Raw genomic sequence first — 18,723 nt, forward strand, 5'->3', positions numbered from 1 at the left:
GAAAAGGTCAGTGACCCCACGCCGCAATTTAACAGCCGGCGGTAACCCGGGATGTTGGGATTCGACAAACGACTTCTGTCACTTGGCATATGGGGGGAGGAGGCAGTTTCAAGCTTCTTGAGTCATTGCAGATGTTTCATTCAGGCCCATCTATCACGATCTCTTCGTTCCTCCTAGACTGGCAACGCTAGTTTGCATGAGTAACCATTTCCCATCAATGAAGCTTGCTCAATGCAGCCACGACAAATCCGACCCAGATACACCAAACACCTTGGTAATGTTGTACCACATTTGCGCCGTTTCCCATTTCCGTCTTTTCCTTTGTGTGATTTCCGTTCCATTCGCCCCCAGAGTTCCTCAAAATGTCCACTCCATAAAACGCCGTTGGCATGAAAGCCATGAGTGGTAGTAGCTGTAGAAGGGGAAGGAAAGGGTATATCTCGTCCAGTACTCCGTCCAAAATCCGATTCCTTTGTGTGAATTCGAGCTGATCAGCCCTGAGCCCCAGTTGGGAAGGCTGATGCGATGTCGCCTTTTTGTATAACCTGATATGTAATCCGTCTAGGTGGCTTTGATTGTGTGCTTCGCCATCGATATATACGACGGTAGTGCAGAGTCACCGTGTAGTGTAACCTGCGTAGTAAATTTCTGTTTAGATGCCCTTGCCGCGGATGACATCAACCATCCAGCCCATCTCGTTGACCAAGTCGTCGAGGCCGTTGTCTGCAGGGGCAGCAACCATGGTGTGGACACCAGGATGGACCTTGATACCGGGAGCCCGGGGCAAGCTGTAGTTCTGCTCCAGAGACGGCTTCCTCGTGCTGGGAAGAGACAGGGGCTGAACAAAATTGGCGTCGCTCTCGTTGGAGTAGCGATCCTCCTCGGTAGAGTCGTAAAAGGATGGTGTATCATCCTCGGGAGAGACGGGGCCAATGGAGGAGGCGACGCTAGAGTCAGAGGAAAATGAGAAGCGCGAGGCGGATGGTACCGTCGCCAGGTCTCTCAGCGTCTTGTTGACGGGGAGGGGAGGGAGAGGCGAGTACTTCTTCTCGCGGGTGAGAACTCGCGGGGCGTGCACTACCGGCAGGGTGCTGTCGGAGTGAGAACGTTTAAAGGGCGGTGGTGACAGGCTAGTCGTGTAGGGGTTGACCTCGTAGGCCGAGTTGGCAAAGTTCTCATCATCGTCTCCCTCCTCGGCAATGTCGTCGGGGATAACAACAGGCGGGCGCCCGTATGCGCTAGAAGAAGCGCTGGAGAAGGGGTTCTCATCGGAGAGGAACCGTCTCAGGGACTCTGGAGAAAGATCGCGAGTTCGGCTTCCCTCAGATGAACCGCTTCTGTTGTCATCTGAAGAAGATCCAGAGTACGGTGAGAGAGGGCGGTCCTCATCGTCGGGTTGGCGACCACGCTCAGCAAGCCGGCTGGTGGACGGCTTCCTGTTGAACATGCGACGCCATGATGGTGGCGGGGAGGTAGAGCCGGCACGAGAAATGGATCTGGTAGGTTGTGCGGCCGGTGCAGAGCCCAGTCTTCGAATTTGACCGCCAGGCACTGGTGGCGGCGGCCGAGGCGTGATGAACTTGTCTTCGGGGTTCATGGTCTTCTGTTCACCAGGGCGGAGCGAACCCAACGATGCGCTTCGCTTCCTCTCTGCCACTTCGTAAGGAACGTCCAGAGTGTTGACAGTCTGTCCGGGAAGATAGGGGCAGTTAGTGGTGGTAGGTAGCGCCGGGTTGTGCGACTCTTGAGTTCCGTCAATCTCATACTAAGACGTGTTAGTGCCCGGATCAACCTGGCTTCGCCTCGCCAAACAACGTACATAGTAGTAGTAGGTGTTTCCCATCTTCAGGCCGCCGTTGCGCTTCGTGTCCCTCGCACCCAAGTCGTCGTCCAGAACAATGTCCTTGAATGTGTGGCACCCGCGCCATTGGCCACGGTCTCGTCGAATATCTCGTTCCATGGTGTATGGTTTGGTAAAGTTGTCCCAAGAGCCGACCAAGTGTACTGATCTTACAGTCGGATGAGTCTGACTACATAGTCGTGATGGTCAGCAAAAACGGAACAGAGGGGCTGCTTCTGGTGATATATATCAAGAGCAAGTGAGAAGGTGTGAAGCATGATGCCAAAGCCAAGACACCAGCAACTGGGCTTGCGCCGAGCATCAGACCTGGTCCCCTGTCCCCCACCCAGGAGCGGACGAGGTGCCGATCACCGTCGGCGACGATTTTTTGGCTTTGCAAAGTGTTTGACGGAGTTCTCGGAAGGTTGCCGCTGAGAAGCTGGTAATGGCAGGTGAGAAGGTGTGAGGGGAGGAACGGGCGCAGGCCAGGGCCGGGGAGGTAGGGCATAGCATAACCCGATATAAACTTTTCCGTCCGACAATGTTCGAAACATGAGCCCAAGCAGACGGTTAAGCAGAAGCAAACAACCTTCGGCGCCGGTCCCCGAATGCTTTCCCCGACCCTTTGGGGAAACCGAAGAGATGTGTGTGAATGCTAAATGAGGAGAGGCAGCGAACTTTCGCAGGCCTTGTGCTTCACTCGGCCGTACTTGGAATTGTGCAGGAGTCATGTATAAGGCGTGATGGGACGAGGGGATCGAGGCTATTGGCCAGACATACAATTATGCGAGTTCGAACGAGAGGACGATCGATCTTGTTGGATTTGGAGCGAAAGCGACGCCAAAGTTTCGACCAGCGAACGGGAGAAGAAAACGAAAGCGAGATTCCAAAGAATTAAATAAAAACGACTCACAGCATGAACGTAAAGAGTGTCGTTGTAGGGTCCATGATGGGAAGCTAGAAAAAAGGCGGAAGCCCGAATCAAATAGGGTCGCGGGGTGTAAGTCTCAATTAATGGAATGTTTGTCCCGCTGCGCCGCGTCTGTTGGTACGGGTAAAGCTGGGGAGGCTTGGATCTGCACGTTGGCCCGGCCGGCGTGGTGTAAGTCGACTTGGCCGGCGTTGGTTGGGATACCACAGTCTAATTCGATATCAATGAAACGCCAGGAGCAGTCCCATTCTGTCTGGATAGACGCAGAGCAGCACCGGGTTGATGACAGGCGAGGCAGATTTGAAATTGAGGGACAGGGTGGGTGGCCAATAGAGGGGACTGGATGTGCGTGGAAGCGCCGTGTTGGTGATCTGGAAGGGCGAAGTCGATTGCTGACTGGCGAGCGCTTAGAGAAACAAGCGGGCGGGCCCTGGGCATGCAGAGCAAAGACGGCAAAGCAGGTACGGTTTCTAGGTTTGGAAACAGGCGAGGTAACGGAGGAATTGTAAATGTCCAGATGGGGTGTTAGAGGTTGAGATGGTCGCCAGGTACCCCGTCTCGAGTAGGTTGGTGGTGGACTGGTGGTTGGGTTTGGAGCCTTTGGAGGACCGGTTTGTGGGAGGATGACGGAGTACGGTGTACGGTGTACGGTGTATGGACAGGTATGGGATAGTCGTCGAGGAAGTTTCTTTCGAGGTTGCTCTGTAATAAATATGAACCTCGGACGGAAACGGGGGCACGTCTCGCGAGCCTTGGACGGAGTTGGACCCAGGATTTTGCAAGCTGAAGCAGTAGCGCGGGTGAGAGAATAATTAGACGGTGGTAGCAGAGATGCTCTGCAGGCCGGTCTGACCAGTGGAAGAGCGAGAGCCAAGCCAGGGTCTCCCAGTCTATTTGAAGGGCCCCTCGACGGGCACTAGCGAAAGACAAGAGCTGAAGGAGAGGCGTGGTGGGCTCTTGTGGATTACCGAATGGTCCTTGTACTCGATCTGGCGACGCTTTGAGCGTCCGCAAGCCCCCTTCTGCCTCTGGTAATTCCGTAGGACCCGCGCGAGGCCCCAGTCGGAGGAGGCGTCGATGGTGAAGGTAGTTGGACCAGATTAGGAAGAGATGAGGCGGCGACAGCAGCGTTGGGCGACGTAGGCGGGAGAATTGTGGCTTTCCAACCTTGTACGGCAAAGCAGACGGGCCTTTCCTGACGCAGTTGGTAGTGTGGCAGAAACTGCTGAAGCCCGAGGCCTGAAGAGCAAAGGCGAGTATCCGTGGAGTGATGCGCAGTAGGGACGGAGTACTTGGTAAGTTCATGCAGCGGGCTACTATGGCCAGGGCTAGCAAAGGCTCGACAGGCCATGTGGGTTGAGCTTGACTCCTTGTTCGAGGTTGAGTGCCGGGTGCAGGAGCAGGGGGACGTTGCCGTGCGGGAGGATCTATTGGACGATGTTCTTTAATTAAGGTCCGTTATTGTAAGGTACCGTGCAGTGGGGATTGGCTAGAAAGCTGCGAGGAAACAACCTTGAAGGTGACTTTTTGACTGGAGCCCTGAAGACTGGAGCCCTGGAGGTCGATTTGATCAAGGTGACGTTGGGACCGTCTCAGGACCGCAAGCAGAGAAAGACGGCGGTTGGCTGTTGATTTCGTGGCGTAGCCAGGTGTTTTGTTTAGGTATCTTTGTATCTCTCTATTTGCGGCACAAGGTGACAGGGCAAGGTGAATTCGAGACTCGAGACTTGAGGCGGCCGAAAGATGGCCAAGCCATTTGCATTTGAGACGGCTGACGGCTCCCAAAGGTCAGAGAAGGGAGCTCTGTGTAAGGTACCTTGCACGCAGTAGGTAAGGGTACTTACTTACCTGGATAGGTGATGATTTGTGCATGTGCTTGTGCGTGTGACAGACACCGTTCTGTACCTGCAGGATGCAGCCTGGAAACCGTCAGAGCGAAGCACCTTGCGTGCGCCTTTCTTGCCTCAAAATGTCGGCTGTGACAAGCAGACGGGAAAACGGAAAGAACAGGATCATCCGTTCCTGTCTCATTTGGCGCATTCATCTTCCCCTTTGAGAAACAACTATCGCGGAACGTCACTCATCCTGTAAAGTCTACTTACCCAGGTAGTAAGCACGTACAAGAAGTACCGGTAGGTGTGGTGGCAGGCACACCTTCCTTCTACCTCCACTCTACGAGGAAGAAGGCAGGTACAGCACGACGATGGTGATGCCAGTTTGGGTGTGTGTTTCGTGTATTCCTTCCTCTCAAATCCCCCGTGTCTATTCCCCGAGCACACCACTCGTCACACTGCGTAGTCACCACCCAGTCCTCTCCTTCCACAACAACGCTCAGCGGGTGAACCGTGTCAGCCCCGGAGCCAATCAGTCTCGGTCTCCCGGTACCATGGACGGCAAAGAAGCCCCACGCCGACTTCCGTCGGCCTCTTCACCCAAGACTCGAAGACCGCGCCCTCCCTGTTCGTCGCCCGTCACAACCTGCCGTTATCCGACTTGATATATGCTATACTCCGTACTGAAAAGCACAAATCAGACATTCAAGATGATGCTGGCAGCAGTGCCGCGGGTGATCAAACACTGCACATTCGTCAGCATGCACGGCACCCAGGCGGCACACCTCGATCGATCAAATTGGCTGTATCCGCATGGTGTAGGTACGGTGTACGGTGTACCCCAGCCAATACCTGGTTTCATTACCAATGCTTCCCGACCCCAGATGTACCTTCAACGACATTAGACGAAGCCCACCTGACTCCTACACTGCCAATTTCACCAGTGACCTCACTCCACAGCACAGCACGCGATACACCACTAAGTACAAACACAGCAGCACGCCGTCGTGGAATCTCCGCGACATCCGTGCTGCATTTCAGCATGAAAAGCAAACCTCACATGATGCCCCCGACCATGATTCTTCCTGGTGACGTGCCTGTCATTCAATCGTCTCCCGGGCCTTATCGTCAGGCCGTTTCTCTTGTAGCATCGCCGACGTGGCAGCCCCCAGCTAACCAGCCTTATTGATTTGATCCAAGTTGGCAACAGTCTAGGCATGATCCCCAAGGGGCCAATACCACCTCAACCCGGACACGCAGCAACGCAGCAACTCAGGAGACCGCATTGTCCGTTGCCCCGATGCAGGGTCCCATTGGGCGTCATACCTCGATTACCGTCCATCAAGATATGTAAATCACGGCCGACTGGTTCCGTCGCAATCGCCATTCCCATCCGAGTCCAGCTGCCTTTGACCGCCAATGTCTCACTCTCTCACAGATGACCGGCTTACAGGTAGCATCCTGCGGCTTGGTGCCAATAGCTTGCTGGCGTTCCCGGCCCTAGTCGCTTCCGTCGCAGCTGAATTCACTCGTGCTAGTTCAACGGGTATGGCTATCAGTTCTCGACCATCGAGATGAATCGGGAACCCGCCAATCCAGATCGGACCTGCGCCGAACTGGAGTCCGTCAACGGAACATCACTATCCACTCCACCACTGACGATACCATAGACCGGATCGTGGCAGGCGTTCAAGCCATTGAATGCGGTATGTCTCCGCTGTGGGGTGGTAGCTGCAGCCACCGGAGGGCACTAGCGCAAGGAACTAGATGCAGAAACCCTGCATCAATTCCTTTGTGGTGTTGTGCATCTCTTCTTCGCGGCCATTAGCAGACCTGTAAAGGCAAACGCTTCCTCATCTCTCCACAGCGTTGACATGGCATAGCTTCGCGTTTTGTGCCTCCTGCCACAGATCTAGCGTCGCCTCTGGTACCGGTGGAACGGGATACTTTGGTCATACTCGAATGGCGCATCATCTAGCCGTTGGCTAGAGGACGGCATCAAATGCAATGGTTGCATCACACGGGGCGGCAGCAGCTCTTTCAAGATGGATCGAGACGACTTGGCTACCTCAATGTCACGTACCGGATGCCCGCGGTGCCGCACAATCTACCTGTTTGCGTCTTGGAGTCGTGCTCTTTTGCAACTCGATATATCTGAGCTGGCGTCAAAGGCTTGGGCACGACTACCCACCACGACTTACGCTCGTATGCTTTCTTCATGCGACGCGACGCCGAGTCGAGACCTCGTGATGAGCGACTCCCAGACCGCCGCCGACTTGTCCTGTGCAGAGTCGGCGATGCCTCAAACAGTTGTGGTTGCCCAATAACTCTAATATCGGTTTGAGCGACGACTTCGTAATCGGTGTTAGGGAATAGCACACTCGGCCGGCAGACTGCATCCTCCCTCCCCTCGGTTCCGCGCTCTGCAACGACTGCAAGGTTTCCATGGTCCTAGCTTAACGGTTACGGCCGACTCCATACTCGTCTCAACTTGACTCGACAGCTACCTTTGTTTTGCAATTCTCAAACAAAGCGGTAGAAACCGACTGTGCGCGCGGCCACACAGCCTGGTGCTTTAGTATTTTTTCTTTTTTTCACGACTCGGATCCATTCTATCCACGTCGCAGGAAACATGTTTGTCGCCGTCCTCAGTTCGTCTGTACTGCATTCAACTCCTCCAGACCCATCACCCGCTGATTGTCTAAGCTTCTCCCCGACTCAAACGAACTGTCATGTCTGAAGACTGAAGCTTGCCACATAGGTCCTGGCTGAGGCACAGCGTCGCAGTCGAAAAACTAAGAACTCCGGGGGCCGTCGTGTGCCGAACTGTTCATTGGCTGTCGTGCCTCTCTCGAGGTAACGTCTGGAAGCCAATAGCCGTTAAGGGTCCAACCCAATGCCAGAGTGGAATGAACCCCTGTTCACACCCAATCTCCTGGTTCTCCTGAACGAGTGTGTTGTAAGACATTCAATATCACGAGAGTGCCCACACTACGGTGGGATGTCTCAAGAAAAGCAACGCCGGAGCAATGCTGTGGCCGTTGGTTTTCAGGAGTGGGACACAATTAACTCAAACTTCCCGACCCTTAGTGCCCCAACTTGAACTTCCAATTGTGGCTCGAAGAAGCCCAGTTGTGTGTCGACCTCGCAGCCGTGGAAATGCTATTGCGTGGTACGGGACAATGCCACTTGCAGCCATACTCGACGCCAGATGTTATTTCGTAATTGCTCACCTGAGGCAAGCAGCGAGTAACAAGCACGGCTAGTTCCGTTCCGACTATTGCGGCAAAGTGTGAGTGAGCCCAACTCGAAAGATCAGCATCCTTCCCCACGATATCCATCCAGCCTGCGGCGCCGACTCCCCGAGCTCCTGGCCCCGTTCGAACTCCGCGTCCCCGAACTTGTCAAGTGTCAAATCAATCAAACAATCAGGCTCGACCTGCCCTCAATGAGGCCTCCCTCCACTCGCCATTCTTCGGGATTGTCTCTCTGGAAAAGCACGGAGGCCGTTGTGATCATGACAAAAAGCCTGGTTGTTTCCAAACGCGCGCTGGGTTCGAGTGTCGAGTGAGTGGGAGAGATAGTCTCCCGGGTGCCTCCTATGGCTTTGTTTCGTGGCACGGTCTGCTGTCTCCAGTTCGCCGCCCGTTTCAATGTGTGCGCATGTGCGTATGTGCGTGCATCCCATTTATTGTAAGTTATTCTACTCTGTTTCCAAATATCATTGCACGAACGGGAAGAACCCTTCCAGGTTACCGGGAGGAAGCGGATTGTCGGATGACCCTATTCCAGACGTGGCGGTGCAATGGGAGACTACTCTTCACATAAAACAAGGTACGAAGTTAGCCGTCGTAATCGTAGGACGATATGGAGTTGCATTTTGGCGAGGAGCCACATGATTTGAAGCAATGTTCACTAAACATTATGGTCAGAGAGGAACATCAGTCCATTCTAAAAAAAAAAAAAGTCGAGAAAAAAAAAGTTAGGAAAGAAAGCCGGCTCGAACCCGCGACCCCCCTTTGATCTCGAGGCCCGTCATGTAAGTAAGTACAGCGAGGTACCTTACCTTGGGTGAAAGATCCCAAGAGCTACATCGCCTCGTTGCCAGAATTACTAGTAACAAGAATGTATATAAAAAAGAGAAGCTGCCCGCTATGGCGTTACTTGTGGTAACTTGCTCGCCACTCAAGGCTGCTCCATCTCGGGCACTCCAAGGATGGAGTGTTCAAGGCACAATCATACCCGTTCGACCGTCGTCTACAACGGACCCTGCTTCCCCTGGAGGACGTGGATGAAAATTCTGGGGTCTATGAGTGGTTTGGAACTTTGCGCCCCCTTGGGAATTCACGTGAGCGTAGACTGGTGGAGAGTATTCGTGCCATGGATGAATGAATCCATCAACAGGGCGGATTTGCACGCTCGCTCAGGAAGATACAGATCCGGTCAGATCAGGGGCAGCAAGCAGAGACAAGCCATGCAAGGCAAACAACGGGTAAACAAGATGTGCCCCAAGCGTTCGGACGACCGAGAACCGAACCCCTTTCTTGGGAAGTTACATGTTTCTCCCGACTCCGATGAACTACAAACACGTCGATGGCCCCTGTTCTGTGACTGCATTCTGCAAGGTGCTGCTGGTGCTGTTGGTCTTGCTGATGCATGCGGGTTATATGTAATATGTACGAAATGTCAAATAGTTCCAACTTCCTGCATCTGCTTACCTTACTCACCCAAGGTGCCTGTGTTCCATCTGCAGCTCCATCTGTGTTTGAGGCGCACGTCGACAAATATAGAAGCGGTGCCGTTGCTTACATGTTGAGGGTACCTACCTAAGGTATACAAGAGGAGGATGGGTATCCTCGTAATGACTTTAAACGCCAGGAGACATCCCGCGGCCACCTTCTTTCCCGTGTGCCTCTCCGGGGACAGAAATACAACTCCTGAACTGTCAACTCAACTGAAGTATGGCGTATGGATATGTCCCCTTATCAAGAGGTATACTACGTCTAGTAACAAAAGTTGCCGAGTACACGCTTGAGAAATTCTCAGGGATTCATGATCTAACCCCCCCAAGAACGAGTGTAAGGAATTATTATAATCTTTCCATTAGTCAATGTAGTTGTAAGCGGGTCATCTTCTTTGTTTTCCTCCTCTTGCCCCTCCGCTCCTCTTCCTCTTCCTCTCCCTCCTCCTCCGGTTGGTCCTCTTCCTTCCCCGATAGCGAATCAGCCTTTGAGAGGCATTCGGCCCAACAACATCTCAATGGATGTTCAGCGGTGAGCCCAGGGTAGAAAAGGGGGGTCAAAAGTAAACTCGTATGCTTGCGAGTGTGTGTACAGCTAAGAAGAACAAAAAAAAAAGAATACAATTTCCCAGGCCAGTCTTTCTCTTCGTTGGTCACAATACTTGAAACAGAAAAAAGACACCAAAACAGGACGACCGGCTCCTCGCCCCTTTAATCGAACGTGTGCCATTGTTTCGACATGATTTGAAAAAAAAAGAAACGCCTCATTCCCAATGCTTTCCCTAATTGTAGTTAATTGTATAAAGTGGTGGTTTGTTGTGTTACTGCTTGCGAGTACCAGGCTTTTCCTCCCCACGATTTGTATGTGCGAATCCAGAAACCGGTCTCGACTTTTTTCTTTATTTTCTCTTTCTGATTGTTTTGGCGTTGTGGTATCGGGGCAAGCTGGGTTGTTTTACAGAATCGAAAAAAGGGGAGCAAGTTTGTATTATGTCTTTTGTTTGTTGTGATTTCGTATCGCCGAGCGACCCTTTATTCAGACTTGGCCGCCACTGCCGCTGCCTTGCCCTTTGAGGCCAGCAACCGGTTTTGCCTGTCACCCTTGTACCGCGTGTCGAGAGCGCGGTCCCAGAAGATGAAGAAGGGCTGAGAGAAGTTGGTCTTGATGCCCCACGTCTGGTGGTGGATGTCGTGGTAGGCGGCGTTGTTGCTCGTAATATGCTGGAGGGGGTCCCAGGGCAGCGCGTAGCCGCAGTGGTCGTCGACGGTCTTGACGGTGGACAGGCAGAAGAACAGCAGTCCCTGCCTCGCGCTCATGCCGGTGAGGAGGAAGCCGATGCCCGCGCCGAGGGTGTCGAGGAGAAAGCCCTCGAACGGGTGGTTGTAGAGGGCACCGTAGGCGTAGGGGACGTAGAGACGGTGGTGTCTCGAGTGGAATGTCGCTGGGAGGTTGTTGTGTTAGTTGAGCTGTTTGCCACCTTTGCGCCGAACTACCCCGGAGGCCATTCGGCCGAGTCGGAGTCCCGAGAGGTCGGGGGGAGGGATTGGGTCATAACTCACTGTACATCCACTTGTTTACGTGCATGAGACGGTGGAGGAAGTACTGCCATGTGTCCAGGATAGAAATGGCGGCGAAGAGCTGGAATCCGGGAATGACAAGCCAATAGATTGCCTTTGCGACCAGCAGTTCCCAGGCGGCGAAGACGGGGACGACGGCGTGCGACCCGTCGAGCTCGGTGGTGAGGAAGGGGTAGTGACCGCCGGCGAGCGCACCGGCAATGAAGGGGTGCGTGGCGGACATGTTCTTTGCGAGGGAAGCGGCGTTGAGGCCGAGCAGGCCGAGGATGGTGGGCAGGGCGCGCTGGGCGACGCGGACACGGGTGGCCCAGACGGCGACGTCATAGTTCTCCTTGCCGGTGAATTGCTCCTCGTCAATGTACTCGAGGAAGACGGACATGCCGACCTGGATGAGCTGCTGGAGGAGGACGTCGCGGGCGACCTCGTAGCGGGAAACGTGGTTGCGCTTGGTGATTTCCTCGGGGGTGTGCAGGCGGTACTGCGGCCAGACATCGTATACGTCAATGACGTGGAAGAAGAGGGACAGGATCCAGTAGACGACGATGGGCAGGAAGATGCGCAGATAGACGTCGGGCAGGCCGGGGATGAGGTCGGCATAGGGCTTGAGGGTGTATTCCGGCAGAGGCGGGAGGTCGCCGACGGTCGACGTGAAGTTTGCCGCCATCGTGGGTGGGATGGTTTCGTTTACCATGGCGGGTTTTCGGGTTCGGCGGTTTCTCTCGTTTGCTCGGTCGGTTCGGATGTGGTGGGATTAGCGATTGCGTCGGTCAGAGGAGGATTGAATTGTATGCTCGCGTGCGTCTCGAGGCGAAGAATCAGAGGAACGAAGATAAAAGAAGAATATAGGGAGTGACGGGTTCGTGTGGCGGGCGAGGCGGTTTGTAAGGAGCGGACGGAAGTTGGATATATGAGATGCCAATCCTTGGGGGTTGCCTGTGCCAGGTGGGTGGGTGGATGGTGGGAGGGTGGAGGATGTCAAAGCAAAGAGCGAAGCACAGGGCTGAGACGGAGCAGAGCAGCAGCAGCAGCAGCAGCAGCAGGGCGAATTGTAATTAGTAGTATGCGTAGTAGGGCGGTAGTGAGTGAGAGGACGTCGGGAGAGTGAGACTGGTGGCGAGTTGGTTCGAGGTTTCACTAGCTTGGGCTAGCATTGGCCCTTGTTCGCAATGCGCCCAAAAAGTTGCAAGTATTCGCTGACCCGAGTGACTTGCGCGCCCGGTGCATGCGGTGCTTCAATGCGCCTGATAGTAGGTACAAATGGAGTTTATCTGGGTACCTTTGGTCTGTGGATTGTACGGATACCCAGTTGAGTCTGATTAGCGGCGACGTCGGGGCAATTTTTTCTCCCTCTACGGAGCACGCAGTAGTAGATCTCTTGCAAATATCCGTACTGTAGGTACTAAGGTAGGTATCCTTACGCAGGCGTCGCCGCGCCAGGTTCCCAGGCCCAGGAATGATGCGCTTTTATCAATCTCGCTTGTAAAAAGGCGCGGGCCTCTCGCCTTTCGACCGTCTCCCGGCTTTTGCCACAGATCGAACCACAACTGTTCACTTGTCTCCTCGGCCTTTCGACCTGGTCTGTCGTGTCAAACTTCCATTGTCGAAATGGTCCAAACCCACGGCCGCGGTATCCGGATAGTGAATCGTCAACAACACGTCAACGCGATGCCTCTCTTGGATCAAATCTTCTTCGTGGGCCTGCAATTCAAACTCTTTTCATCACGGACGGACTTAGCTCGAGTACCCGTCACGGATTTGCTCGCGTAAATTGCGGCGGGCTTTGCGGGCTTGCCCATGCTGTCATCACCTCTTTAACCATGTGCGGCTTGCTACGCTGCCGTGTCAGGCCACCGGGCCCTCCCCTGTCGATGCCGTAAATACGCGGACGCTTCGGTAGCTTAAGTAAGCCCGTGTTACCGCGATGCGATCGAATGCCAAGCGCCAGATGGTGTTGTCTCTAAGAGAGGGGGCTTAGGTAAACCGCAAGGCAATTTCACGAGCATGATGCGCCCACTATGGACTCGAATAAGCGCCCCTTTTTTCAGATGATCCAACGACAGTACAGGAGGCCTATCAGTGAGACCAAAACAACAAGAAGGACGAGTGAAGAATGGGAGGATGATGAGGGGTGACGAGGTGTGCTGACAAAGGAGGATCAACTTCATTGTTTTGTCTCAAGGGCGGTCCTTGATCATGAATGCCATCCCACTCCCAACCCATGTGTCGGGCTCTTTACAAAACACCAGACGATGTTACACGTCAGGCGTGTTCATGTGACCCGGAAGACCTGGTTGGCGTGAGTCTGGGCTGGGCTCACCGCTCTCAACCAGCCGCAGAACGTAGTTGAGGCTATCCCAGCTTCAATCCCATTAAGCCACGACCTGCGGTGGGTATCGTAAAAGGCCCTTCAGCGGCAGCGGCGCCGTCAAGGGCTCAATTCCATCCACGGCTTAGGTAAGACACCCAGTTCACCTCGCCAAAATCAACACCACATGCTCCGGGTTATCGCGTCTTGGCCGAGAAAAATGCCACAGGCTTGAAAATGCTCATTGCATCTGAAGCCCAGTTTAAAGGATTGCTTCAGTTTTTCTTCACTTGGATGATGAGATACGGATTTAAAATGGCCAGCAAAATAAGTTACTGTCGCAGGATACCTTGAAAGGCGAACCTCATCGGATTGATATCTTTTCAGGCTCTGGTCCCACGTCCCGCACCTTCAATGTTCTCGCCCTTCGGGCAACCCGCCACGTTGTTAGGGATTTGGCTTGAAGTAACGGCTCGAACGCTAACAGCCTATGAGTACGGATACAGGAACCCGCCTGGCTTTTTTGCCGCTACCCCAAATCAAGACTAGCTCGGAAAACCCCACCAAACACAGTCCCTCCCACTTGCCAATTTTGCGAACACTTTTCGCCCTTCAAAAGCGACCCCCCTCCTTTCTGCTCGTTCCTCCTACTCCTCCAGACCCAGACAACGAACTTTCCGTCTCGCCAATACCTCACCTCCTCGACACCTCAGACAAACCGCCAAGATGATTATCTACAAGGTACGTCTATTTTGTCATTGCCAGATCACTTCTCTCGAGGACGATGGACGGCTTGTGCTGCCAGGCATAGCTGTTTTTACCCCTCCTTCGGAAATCCCCCGCCATTGGACGGCGGGGGAGTTGAAAAAAATGTTGATGTTTTTAAGATGGGGATCATTATCAATGTGCTGACCGAACAACCGCGACACAGGACATCATTACCGGAGACGAGATCATCTCGGACTCCTACGACCTCAAGGACATCGATGGCATTGTCTTCGAGGCCGACTGCGCCATGATCACCGAGGGCGCCGTCACCGTCGGTTCGTGAACCACCCATCCGCCCACACCACCCCTCCCCGCTGGGCGCTTACCCCGCGCGCTTCCCAAACCTATCGATATATAAAAAAGAAGAGAACAAACATTCTGACAGAAGCGACTTGCACACAGACACCGGCGCCAACGCCTCCGCCGAGGAGGCTGACGAGGGTACTGAGGATGCCGAGGTGAAGGTCAACAACATTGTCCACTCTTTCCGCCTTCAGTCCACCCAGTTCGACAAGAAGAGCTTCCTCGGCTACCTCAAGGGTGCGTGAAATCACATCCTCTCATCATGCATCAGGAAAGGCGTAATTAGCATACTGACAAGCTTCGCAATTAGGCTACATGAAGGCTGTCAAGACTGCTCTTCAGGAGAAGAACGCCCCCGCCGAGAAGATCACCGCCTTCGAGAAGGGTGCCCAGAAGTACGTCAAGGAGACCCTCCTTCCCAACTTCAAGGACTTCGAGTTCTACACTGGCGAGTCGATGAACCCCGATGGAATGTAAGCAAAATCCTCCCAAAGGACCCCCCTCGATAAACCCGCCCAAATGATGCTAACCTGTGGACAGGGTCGTCCTCCTCAACTACCGTGAGGATGGTGTCACCCCCTACATCATCGTCTGGCAGCACGGTCTCGAGGGCATGAAGGTTTAAATCTCGACACGGAATTAGTTCTTTCCCTGTTGTTTTTTCTCGAGATTTTATCGGTGTTTCTTCTGGAGACTGAATAATTTGACGTCTTACAAGAAAATCACCTTTGCTATAGCGTACCACCCATCTGCTTTGGCATATATCCCTTCAAAAGCCCCCGTAGCAAGCAAAAAAATAAAAACTGCACACCCGGCTTCGGCCGTGCTTATGATCATATGAACGAAACAACTTTTTTGCCTTATACACTTGCTCGACGAGCTTCATTCTACATGAACACTTGAAAGTTGAATGATGCTCCCACAAAGTGGTACGATTTCTATTTTGATACTACCCCGCAAGGTGAGGTAGTCTGACCATTAACAAAACGCCACAGAATGCATTGGCTGGCCGCAAAGTAAAGTGCATGCACCAACTCGGGCTCGGAATCGTACGTGATGCCCACCAGCCACCACCATCACCTCACAAAACCCGCTCAGCTCAAAACGTCGGCTTGGTTGCCAAGGGGATTGGAGGAGGCGCATCATCGTCGTCACCAGGCCCAGGTGCTCGAGGCGAAGGCGCGGGCGGCGGTGCCGGTGCTCCAGCCAGCTGTGGCTTCTTCTTTGGGGGCGGCGGTGGAGGTGGCTTCTTCTTTCCGACTGCGCTCACCAGCCCAGGCGGAGGTGACAGCGGGCTCGGTGCCGGGCTGGGTGCCGTGGTCGCAGCAGTGGTGTCGGCGGTCGTCGCGGCCTGCTGCTTCTGTCCGACCTGGTCGTTGTAGAAGCTCTTTGCCTTTCCGGCATAGTTCCCGGCCTTTTCCGTGATACCGTATTTCTGGTTAAAGTTGTTGGCGCTCTGGTACCCGGACTTGACCTGCTCGCCGTGCCGCTGACGAAAGTTGTTGAAAGTCGACGCGGCGGACCGGGCGTCCGAGACGGAGACGGACGACGGGTTCTTGTGGAAGTCGGCTGCCGTGCGCAGCGCGGCTTGCTTCTGCTCCGTTGTGGTGCCCTCTGTCGGTGGCGGGGTGGAGGATTGGTGGTTGGCGGCGGCGGACTTGCCCAGCTTGGCGAATCTGTTTTGCAACTCGCTCATGTGGCCGCCGGTGCTGCTGCTGGTGGTGGTAGGCGGAGGCGGCGGCGGTGAGAATGCTCCGGTTCGGGGAGGTGGCGCGGGGCTGCTGGCGTTGGATCGGGCCGGTGGTGTGGGCGCGGACTTTCCGATGCCTAGTGCGGATACGGAGACGCCTGCAGCTCCTAGTCTGTTCATCGCGTTCTGGTTCAGATATCCTCCACCGCTGCTTGACGCCGGTGGTGGTGCTGGCGAAGCCGGTCTCGCTACCGACGAGGCGGAGGGTGTTCTGGGTGGCAGTCTCGGTGGTAAGCTCGGGGGCGGCGGCCGTGCGGCGGCGGCTTGACCCGGCACCGGCGTTCGTCCGTCGGCGCCATCCTTTCTTCCCGGCGGGGGCGGCAGATGGGCGGTCGAGAGGCCTGTGGTATCTGTGCGCCACGGCTTGGGCGGCGCCGCTTCTTCCTCTACGCCTTCCTCTTGTTGCTGCTGATATCGGTTCGAGTCGTCGTACGGCGGCGGTGGTACGCCGGGTGATGTTGCGTTGGAACGTGATGGCGGGGGCGGGGGTGCAATTGTCCCCGGCACACGCTTCGGCGGCGGTGCAAAAGTTGAGGGATCTGTGAGGGACGATAGGGGTCTGGCGACGCGCTCCTCTCTGTCGCTCTCCGTTTTCCTTCCCAAGAGGCCGTTCTGTCGTGTGTCTGGTCAGTTTTCCCTGGCAGTTGCAGAGACGCAGACGCCCGCCCGGTGACATACCACTTGACCCTTGAAGGTGGTGCCCGGTTTCTCGGGGTGCCAGCCATTCTTCATGAAATTTCCAAAGTTCGACGACATTGTTGCGGAGGCTGGGTCGAACAAAGGGAAAGGGGGAAGAAATGTTGCTGTTGACTCGTGCCCTTGGCGTGTGGAAAGGGGAGATTTTGTCGACGACAGGTTGTGCAATTAATGTAAAAAGCACCGGTGGAGGCTCGCATTGCGTCGTCTCCAGCGGTGGTTCTCTGTCAGCGCTCCATCCTGGTTTCCTGCGTGACGTCGCCCGAGGTGCGTGGCAGTGTTACCCGCTATCGAAATCGCTAAAATTACGGGTGTCGCCGTGCTGGGCCGCTGGACTGGAAATTCGGGGGACGGTGCCCCCCTACTGGACGCCTTGCGATTCAGGCCTTTATCCCCCTCCCCCCTTCTCGGGGGAATAGACCCCTCGGTCAACGTGCCTTACCAAATATTGACTTTCGTCGCGTCCGTCGCGTCTTTGGAGACGGCACTTTATCCGCCCACTCAACTACGAATCTCTCCCGACAGGCCCACCAGCCAGCCGACTGAACACGATGGCGCAGCGCACGATAATTGACGTCGAACTATTGACGGAACACCTGGGATACGCACCAATTGTAAGTCTACCTTTGGCACAGAGATCACGCGACGCCTCAGGACTAACATCTCCCAGTCGCTCCTGGACAGCATCATCAACAATGTCAACGCCGTAGCCGACAAGACGCTCGACCGCGTAGAGCAGGGTCTCTCGAAAGCGCCCCCGAAAGCGCTTGGTTTCGAAAAGGCGTTGAAGCAGAAGAAACGGTCCGCGGACGAGGTTGTCGACGTCGAGGAGACGGCGAAGCTCGAGATTGTCGACGGCGTCCACAAGCTGGAGACGCTGCTGTGCGCCGCGATTGACAAGAATTTCGACAAGTTTGAGCTTTATGTCATGAAGAACATTCTGAGCATCCAGCAGGGCCAGCGAAACTGGATGCGCCTCGCCCATTACGACGGTCTCGACTTCAACGCCACTCACGAGGACGCGCCGACGAGGGAGAGCGTTGATGCGCTGAGGAGGAAGCTACAGGCCAGCCAGCGGCTCAACGTGATGCTTCACGCCGAGCAGGCGAAGAATGCGGCGCTACTGGCGAAGCTGCGAGGGGTCATTGGCGGTAAGCCCGCCGGTTCCAGGGCTTCGCTGGTGGGACAGGTCAAGGTCGAGGGGTCCGACGACAGGGCGCCGTTCCAGTTCCTGCAGGAGAAGGGCGACTTGGCAGATGGGGATTTCAAAGCGCCTATAACGACCACGACCGCCTTCAACATGTCGCAACTTCAGGCGCTGCGCGCGTTATCGACGTCGCTGCGTAATATCATGCCCGACCTCAAGGACCCGTCCAGCACCGAGGACGGCCCCGAGAAGCAAAAGAGTTGGAGACGAGAGAGAATGGAGTATGTCGAGGGGGCCACGCGGAAGCATCTGGAGCATGTGCGTGGGCTGGAGCTCGGCAAGGATGGCGATGTGCGCGATGGGGAGTGGCAAGGTGAGGGCAGGAAATTTGCCATGGGCGAGGTGGAGGGGCTCGAGCAAGTGGTTGCCGCGCTTGGGGGAGGTTCTGGGGAATCTACTGAGCAGCCCGATCCCGACACAATGGACGAGTCATGAAGTGAGCGTTCGGATGTCAACTTCTTTGAGAAGATTGAAATGAACTCACAAGCTCGCCACCGACAGAGCATGCCGCGGAACACTGGCTGCTACAAGCATGCCTTACGGCATTGTCGTGATCCTAGCTGTGATGCCAGGTCGGGCGATTTGGCTCTCACGCAGAGTGCCCATCTGCTCTTCCCCAGCAGGCTATCACTCAGCCGGATCTCAATCGACGTTGAGAACTGAAGGGAAGGCGGCAAGTTCGATCGCACCACCTGCTATGCCCAAGGCAGGATATGAACTCAATGTGTCCAGGGCAGGCAGAGCCCGTTGCTTTCCCCAGCCAAGCACAAAA

At 54.9% G+C, this 18,723-nt stretch overlaps 7 protein-coding genes across 7 annotated transcripts; 3 read left to right on the plus strand and 4 right to left on the minus strand.

The window, feature by feature from the left end:
* Window positions 1-652: 652 nt before the first annotated feature.
* Window positions 653-1,960, minus strand: BDZ83DRAFT_718155 (uncharacterized protein; the record flags this gene model as incomplete). The annotated part of the gene is made up of 2 exons (XM_060512033.1): window positions 653-1,765; window positions 1,820-1,960. 2 exons carry the CDS (start codon window positions 1,958-1,960, stop codon window positions 653-655), a joined length of 1,254 nt encoding a protein of 417 aa, XP_060367027.1.
* Window positions 1,961-3,296: 1,336 nt separating this feature from the next.
* BDZ83DRAFT_650046 (uncharacterized protein) lies at window positions 3,297-4,643 on the minus strand (the record flags this gene model as incomplete). The annotated part of the gene is made up of 2 exons (XM_060510340.1): window positions 3,297-4,198; window positions 4,616-4,643. The coding sequence occupies 2 exons, from the start codon at window positions 4,641-4,643 to the stop codon at window positions 3,297-3,299; spliced, it is 930 nt and encodes a 309-aa protein (XP_060367028.1).
* Window positions 4,644-8,037: 3,394 nt separating this feature from the next.
* Window positions 8,038-9,898, plus strand: BDZ83DRAFT_232964 (uncharacterized protein). The gene is made up of 2 exons (XM_060501819.1): window positions 8,038-8,296; window positions 8,744-9,898. The coding sequence occupies exons 1-2, from the start codon at window positions 8,205-8,207 to the stop codon at window positions 9,417-9,419; spliced, it is 768 nt and encodes a 255-aa protein (XP_060367029.1). The 5' UTR covers window positions 8,038-8,204; the 3' UTR covers window positions 9,420-9,898.
* Window positions 9,899-10,376: 478 nt separating this feature from the next.
* On the minus strand, window positions 10,377-11,586 carry BDZ83DRAFT_750470 (fatty acid hydroxylase superfamily protein; the record flags this gene model as incomplete). The annotated part of the gene is made up of 2 exons (XM_060513922.1): window positions 10,377-10,786; window positions 10,905-11,586. The coding sequence occupies 2 exons, from the start codon at window positions 11,584-11,586 to the stop codon at window positions 10,377-10,379; spliced, it is 1,092 nt and encodes a 363-aa protein (XP_060367030.1).
* A 1,934-nt stretch (window positions 11,587-13,520) lies between these two features.
* On the plus strand, window positions 13,521-15,090 carry BDZ83DRAFT_232997 (translationally-controlled tumor protein). The gene is made up of 5 exons (XM_060501821.1): window positions 13,521-13,968; window positions 14,159-14,270; window positions 14,398-14,535; window positions 14,609-14,771; window positions 14,839-15,090. The coding sequence occupies exons 1-5, from the start codon at window positions 13,954-13,956 to the stop codon at window positions 14,921-14,923; spliced, it is 513 nt and encodes a 170-aa protein (XP_060367031.1). The 5' UTR covers window positions 13,521-13,953; the 3' UTR covers window positions 14,924-15,090.
* A 307-nt stretch (window positions 15,091-15,397) lies between these two features.
* Window positions 15,398-16,804, minus strand: BDZ83DRAFT_573451 (uncharacterized protein; the record flags this gene model as incomplete). Its single annotated transcript, XM_060504616.1, has 2 exons — window positions 15,398-16,660; window positions 16,727-16,804. The coding sequence occupies 2 exons, from the start codon at window positions 16,802-16,804 to the stop codon at window positions 15,398-15,400; spliced, it is 1,341 nt and encodes a 446-aa protein (XP_060367032.1).
* A 350-nt stretch (window positions 16,805-17,154) lies between these two features.
* BDZ83DRAFT_232972 (Mis12 protein-domain-containing protein) lies at window positions 17,155-18,525 on the plus strand. The gene is made up of 2 exons (XM_060501820.1): window positions 17,155-17,358; window positions 17,415-18,525. The coding sequence occupies exons 1-2, from the start codon at window positions 17,296-17,298 to the stop codon at window positions 18,384-18,386; spliced, it is 1,035 nt and encodes a 344-aa protein (XP_060367033.1). The 5' UTR covers window positions 17,155-17,295; the 3' UTR covers window positions 18,387-18,525.
* Window positions 18,526-18,723: the final 198 nt, after the last annotated feature.

Source organism: Colletotrichum acutatum (genome assembly GCF_030867785.1).
Source record: "Colletotrichum acutatum strain CBS 112980 chromosome Unknown BDZ83scaffold_28, whole genome shotgun sequence".
Lineage (NCBI taxonomy): Eukaryota > Fungi > Ascomycota > Sordariomycetes > Glomerellales > Glomerellaceae > Colletotrichum > Colletotrichum acutatum.